The 6,830-nt window shown below is 44.4% G+C and overlaps 1 protein-coding gene across 5 annotated transcripts in view; it reads left to right on the forward strand.

The window, feature by feature from the left end:
- The window catches only part of LOC131462473 (latent-transforming growth factor beta-binding protein 4), a 41,031-nt gene extending 35,019 nt beyond the window's left edge, over positions 1 to 6,012 (forward strand). For 4 of the 5 annotated variants that reach the window (XM_058633716.1, XM_058633719.1, XM_058633720.1 and 1 more), the window contains 11 exons: positions 284 to 421; positions 784 to 1,047; positions 1,137 to 1,208; positions 1,302 to 1,430; positions 1,581 to 1,721; positions 1,859 to 2,011; positions 2,147 to 2,260; positions 2,346 to 2,529; positions 2,790 to 3,100; positions 3,252 to 3,404; positions 3,594 to 6,012. In XM_058633716.1, coding sequence (XP_058489699.1) covers positions 284 to 421; positions 784 to 1,047; positions 1,137 to 1,208; positions 1,302 to 1,430; positions 1,581 to 1,721; positions 1,859 to 2,011; positions 2,147 to 2,260; positions 2,346 to 2,529; positions 2,790 to 3,100; positions 3,252 to 3,404; positions 3,594 to 3,736 — 1,802 coding nt within the window. In that variant the 3' untranslated portion in view covers positions 3,737 to 6,012. The remainder of the gene's footprint in view (positions 1 to 283; positions 422 to 783; positions 1,048 to 1,136; positions 1,209 to 1,301; positions 1,431 to 1,580; positions 1,722 to 1,858; positions 2,012 to 2,146; positions 2,261 to 2,345; positions 2,530 to 2,789; positions 3,101 to 3,251; positions 3,405 to 3,593) is intronic. The other variant, XM_058633717.1, reaches the window with a different exon arrangement.
- The last annotated feature ends 818 nt before the right edge of the window (positions 6,013 to 6,830 follow it).

The raw sequence follows: 6,830 nt of genomic DNA on the forward strand, positions 1-6,830 counted from the left end.
TTAATGTTTGAATGAATATCTATATAGATTTACAATTACACTTATATCTTTATATCACACACTGGTCTTTTGGTCAACTACTGTGTGTTGTGCCCCTTTGTGGCTAAGCAAAATCAAACTGCTAATGAAAGCAGCAGCATTGTGCTGTGTCTCCAGTGCCCTCTGGTGGTAACAGACAATGTCGACCCATAAGTAAAGATAAAAATCTGAATAACACTTTCAGTTACAACAGGAGAGACAAACTGACAGCCATGTTTTTTTCCTGTGTCCTCGTGTCTCTCAGACGAGGACGAGTGCGTGACTCTGCAGGGCGTGTGTGGCTCAGCTCGATGTGAGAATGTGGAGGGATCCTTCATGTGTGAGTGTGACCAAGGAGAGTTTGACCCCCTGACCACGAAGTGTGTCGGAGTGGCACAACCAGGTATATACACACACACACACACACACACACACACACACACACACACACACACACACACACCCTGCATTGACTTCCATTCATTTGGACAGCCTCAATAAAGCCTTATCCCAAACCTTTACCTAACCACAATTCAAGGCATAGTTCTGCCACATTAGAACCAGGTTTTGGTCTCCATGAGTACAACTGGTCCTGACAAGGTCAGTGTTTATGCCAGAAAAGGTCCTAAATAGGTAATAAACACACACACACACACACACACACACTCAAAAACAAACATACATTCTTGCACATCTCACTTTCCAGAGATCTTCTACAAATCTTATTAAACTCAACCAGTGAAGTTCTCCTTCCTTTTCCTTCAGCTGAGGTGGTCCCCAGCTACCACTCCACTTCCTCGTCTTCCTCCTCCTCCTCCTCCCATGTCAGAGTGGTGGGTTTTGATCCCATGCTGCCCCCGCTCCCCGCTGCCCATCCTGGCGAGCTCAGGGAGTGCTACTACAACCTGGCCGAGCAAGGAACGTGCAGTCTGCTGACCACGAACACCACCCAGCAGGAGTGCTGCTGTACAGTGGGCGAGGGCTGGGGTCTGGGCTGCCAGTACCACATCTGCCCCCACATAGGCACAGGTGAGACACCTGGCATGCACACAGAGCGTCAAAGTTCAAATAGCGTGAACACTGTGAAGGATGCTAGACGGTTGTGTGTGTTTCTGCAGCCGAGTTCCTGTCGCTGTGTCCAAGTGGAAGAGGATACGTAACCACAGGACCAGGAGCCTTCAGCTACAAAGGTACGCACACGTAAAAACATCAGCACTCGCATGTCACCTCTAAATACATGTACTGTTCATACATAACACACATGACGTTCCTGTGTTTGACAGACGTGGACGAGTGCAAGCGTTTCCATCCTGAGGTGTGCAAGAATGGAGTGTGTGTGAACAACATCCCTGGATACAACTGCTACTGCTCCAGTGGCTACGTTTACAACAGCACCCTGCTGGAGTGTGTCGGTATGACACCCACACGATATCACACACATACAATAACACAGTCATGCACACACATACACACACAGCATTCTGCATTATTTTTGCTTACGTTTCAGTCACAGACAGTGATTTGAAAACCTTTTCAAACATGTTTTTGTCTCCGTGTGTCAGATCACGATGAGTGCGAGGAGGAGAGTTGTGTGGGCGGAGTCTGCGTGAACACGGTGGGGTCGTATTACTGCAGCTGTCCGCATCCTCTCGTGCTCGACGACACGCAGCGGAACTGCGTTAATTCCTCCAACCTCAGCGTCGGTGAGGCATCGTCTTTACATTCATTCCTCCTTCGTTTTCTGTCTCCTCCTACCCCTCTCGCTACCTTCTCCCTGTCATCCCCTCCCTGTCTCTCACTCTCTCTCTCCCTCTGACATCTTGTGTTGTCTGTGCTGCAGATGAAAACCTTTCCATGTGCTGGCAGCATGTTTCTGCTGACCTCATGTGTCAGAGTCCGCTGATCGGAGCTCAGGTCACTTTCACTGACTGCTGCTGTCTGTACGGCGAGGGCTGGGGGATGGAGTGCGCCCTCTGTCCCGCCACCGACTCAGGTAAAAAAAAAAAACATTAATTCATCTATCACTTTATCCTCCACGTGATGGTTGCGGGGAGCAAGAGCCAATCGCTATCGCGGTTTGCTTCACAGATGTTTAAATTAATATATTTCTCTATCTCGCTCTCTGCAGAAGACTATGCCTTCCTATGCAGCTCCTACCCTCCTCCTCTCTTTTCCAGTTTCCCAGATTCGACAGGTGCCGACGTTGGAGTGAGACCAGGAGCTGGACGAGGAGGAACAAGTGGTACAAACAATGTTCCTTAGTGTTATTTTTGTTTCTTCCATTGTTGGTTCTTTCTAAAAGAAGGCCTGTCTCCTCTCCTTTTTAGACACTTCTCGTTTCCCTCCCTTCCCTCCGGACTCCTTCCTTCCTGTCACTCCGGGAAGAGACTTCTCTCGTTCCGATTATGACGATTACTCTCCAGCAGGAGACGGCAGATCACCGAGCTTCAGAGGGAGGACTCCTGCATCCTTCGGTCTGCCAGATGGAGTCTACTCCAGGCCCGAGTATGAGTGAGATGATTATGACGCCCATGTAAAAAAAAAAAAAAGTGGATGTACTGTAGACTTCCGGTTGCAAAACAAACTCCCATTTTCAAGCCTTAAGAATCATAATTTGATCAACACCATGTCAAATTGTAAATGGTTCACAGAAATCACCTGCAACCAGGCTCCTATTGGACAATATTAGCTGTCAATCACACTGGTGTCCACTCATATACTGATGCTAACACCTGTCTGTCTGTCTGTCTGTCTGTCTGTCCGTCTGTCAGCACTGGTTTCTACCCTGAAGGAGACTACAGCTCCCCTGACAGTTCCCCACCCAGGCCGCCATCCTTCCGTCTCCCACATGACCCTCAAGCTGAGGTGGCATTTGGTGCCCGACCTCTTCCTCCATCGCGGCCCAACGGTCCTCCTCTCAGCCTGGCGCCGCTGCCTGGGGCTCGATACGAAGAGCAGGAGGAGGATGAGGAGGGGGAGGAGTGGAGGCCTATACCACCTTTTCCTCCTTTTAGTGAGAGGATTGGCGGTGGAGGAGGAGGAGGAGGAGGAGGAAGAGGAGCTCCGAGGAGGGTGTACGAGCGTGAGTCCTTAGTTTTCTAATTTTCAGATGGCAAGTTTAAAAGGACACGCGTCCTCAGAGTGACATCACAGGGACATTTTGTACCAACGAGGTGTGCAGGGCAGGTGTCTCTCCATGATCCCACATGTCCCCGTCTTGTTTTGTCCTCCAGGACGTTATGAGTCGTACGCCGGCCTGAGTACAGCAGAGGATTGTGGGATACTGCACGGCTGTGAGAATGGCAGGTGTATCCGTGTGGCGGAGGGTTACACCTGTGACTGTTACCAAGGTTATGAACTGGACATGACCTCAATGACCTGTATAGGTATGAAGAGACCGCTGCTGTCACTCATTCTCATATGTCCTCTTGTCCTGTGTCCCTTCTGTTTTTCATTCTTGGGTCTTCCGGTCCTCTGTCCCTCTGTCTCTACTGGTAGATTCGATGGAATGTTCAGGTGTTTTTTTAAGTGTGATTGTACGAGGCATTGACATATTATCAAAACTGTGTTTGCAGATGTAAACGAGTGTGAGGATGGCGTCAGATTGGAGTACCCGTGTGTAAACGCTCGCTGTGTAAACACCGAGGGCTCGTTCCGCTGCGTCTGCAGGAGAGGATACATCATGTCCCGCAGACCAAACCACTGTGTGGCTGCATAGACACGACCGGACCAGACTGAATCCAATCAGACCAGTTCAAACTAGTCCAAACTTTCTCTGGACTACAAAATGACAGATTTTACTGGCTTTAGTCTTTGACCAGATTTTATTAACTAGACTTAAGAATGAAATGTACTGGGCTAAAAACAAAGTTGCACTAAACCGGCCAGGGCTAGACAGGACTGAGCCTGAACACTGGGTCACTTTCTCTGAATGTGAAAAGAGGATTAAAGCTCAGGTCAGTGAGTTTTTTTCTTTTTTTTTACTCTTTATCATATTTGTTGAAATCCCATTTCATGTCCTTAGAGCCTTCGGTAAATATTTAGCCTTTTCAAAAAAGCGAATAGCAACAAACTTTTTCTGGTGTTATTGGAGACTTTTGGAGACTTTTGGAGAAAAAACTAACTAGATAATAATAATAATAATAATACTAATAATAATAATAATAATAATAATAATAATATTATTATTATTATAATAATAAACTCCACCAGAGTGTCTCTTTTGGTTCACTTTTGCTGGTCCCAAGCCTGGATAAGAGGTTTGGAATTGTGGCATTAAAAAAAACAAGAATCGATAGAAGAAAGTTCCTTTGTAGTTCTAAACATATTTAGGATGTTTTTTTTAACTTACTTTTTGTCTATTCCTCTCTCCTACAGTGTCCATTACAATTACATACACGTGACCAATTATTCAAATTCAGTGATGATGTATTTGAGCGACATTTAGGACAGCAAATAGCTACTTGAGTTGGAAACACTCCGGGGAAGGTGGAATGAATTAGTTGTAGCTCACTGACACACATTTAAAGAGACTCTCTTTAAGGCTTTATGCCAAATGTAAACGCTCACTGACCCGAGCTTTAATGTCATCACACTTTATTCTCAAGACATTTCCAAATCCAAACAGCAGAAAAAAGAAATTGAGATAAAGTGGATCAGTGCGTCGCTCGCTATAAACCAGTCCAGCCCTGTTCAGTGACTGACCCAGGTTAACCCAAAATAATTAGCCTCGTATTACAAACCAGACCAGGTCTGTGCGACCCTGAATCTAACGATGTGGAACCATCATCGTGTCATCGATGTCAGGGTATTGTATGTAAATTGTTTTCATCGCCGGTGAATCTTCTGATTATTTTCTTGATTCAGTGATATTAATTATATGTTGCAGATCTTTAAGTTTTTCTTTTAAAAGCACTCACACGTCATGCATCGATTTAACGATTGCTTTGTAGCAAGAGTTTCTGTTGTTCTAAAGCGATGGTGACAGAACACACAGACACTGGCCTTGTCCGGGAGCTCCATTTGGACTTTATTCGATAGGCTAATGTTAAATATTTCTCAGCCGCTGCTGCAAACTAAGTGGTGCAACAGTGCCACTGGGCAGTTTGGCAACATGTGCCACACGTGTGAGTGTCATGTGACAGGTTAAAGATGTGTCAGTCGAGAAACACTGAGATATAAAAAAAAAAAAATGAAGAGAAGCAGCAAATCTTCACAAACAGAGCTGGAAATTAATCTATGAACGTAAACAACGTATGGGTTATCAGTATAGTCAGTCTGCTGTTCAGTTAATTAAATGAGTTGTCGCAGCTCTAATTACCTTATAGATTTGTCACTTAGGAGCTCAGGTGTGTAAACTGTGTATGATTATTGATTACTGATCATTGTATCGCACCAAAACAATATTTTATACCTTTTATATATCAATATAAAACAAATGTGTTTCTTATGATGTTGTTGTTCTTTAGACATAAAGAAAATATTGTCTGATTTTATCGATTGATTTACAGTATATAGATCTTTCTTTAATTAAAAGACATATTCCACCATTTTTTTTGTTTTTCACCAAAAATATCCGACAACATAGAGCTGATGTTAGGTAGTGAAAGTCAGTAAGTTACTGATTACTCTCCTTACAGGAAGTACATTTAAATGTTTTTTGTTTGTTTGTTTAAATTCACAAACATGTCCACCATTATTCAAATTGGCTATGCATTTTAAAAACTCTCCTACCACGCATTAGCTTGAAGCTGTTCAGGCTCATCATGTAAATAGTAACACAATTAATCTGATTGAAATGCAGTTTGTTGTGTTTGTATTAACTTTCTGTCTAAGTTACTAGCGGACTCAGTCTCCTGTGTAACATGCACTGTACCTGCCCCACACACACACGCACACACACTCTGTTTTTTTAACTGCTTGTTTTTCGCCATCATTGATTCACGTTGTTGTTTGTATTACAGAAAAATTAAAATATATTTGCACATACTTTAAGTGAAACTGTGTTGTGTCGTTTTTGAATCACAAAACAAAGACGCAAATCAAACAAAAATGAAAATAAGGAGACAAAAGCAGAATGTTCATTAATACATCTTCTGATGCACCTGAACACATCGTCAGTGATGTAACCGGCATCTTCGGGTGTTTCGGGTCTCACAACATCATACACCCTCCTCCACGCGACCCCACCACGGTTGATCAGACCGTGGTGTGTGTTCAGGTAGCCTTCGCTTGTCCCCATGGACCTTCTCTCCGGATCCAGAGCCATCTCGACGCTTTCTTGGCTGCCTCGATGATGTTGTTGATGGCTCTGGTCCTTGCTCCTCCTGTGATGCCCAGTACACTGAGGGCTCTGTGGAGTGATTGTCCCACAAATCCTCCGCAGCCTACTTCGATGGGCATGCACTTTGCCTTCCAGCCCTGTTCTCGACAGCCGATGACCAGATGTTCATATTTGGTCCTCTTCCTTTATGAGCCTCCCCCCAGCGGGAAGTATATCTGGCCTCAAAGTGGTGCTGACGATGTGCTGCGGGAATCTCAGCTGTTTCTCCAGGTCCACTAAGAGCTGCCAGTCCCGGAATAAGGACAACAAATGAGATACAAATAAGAAATAAATGTGTATCTAATTTTAACCTCAGAGAAACAGGCGTACAAATAACAACAAAGGAAAAAAAATGACAATAGACAAAACAAATGGACGCAAAATGACAATAAATACTAGAGATGCACCATATGGGACTTTATACCGATACATCGGGAGTGCATGTGCCGATAACTTACATATATACCTTTTCCTTTATCTTGCATTTAAT

The sequence above is a fragment of the Solea solea genome, chromosome 7 (genome assembly GCF_958295425.1).
Source record: "Solea solea chromosome 7, fSolSol10.1, whole genome shotgun sequence".
Classification (NCBI taxonomy): domain Eukaryota; kingdom Metazoa; phylum Chordata; class Actinopteri; order Pleuronectiformes; family Soleidae; genus Solea; species Solea solea.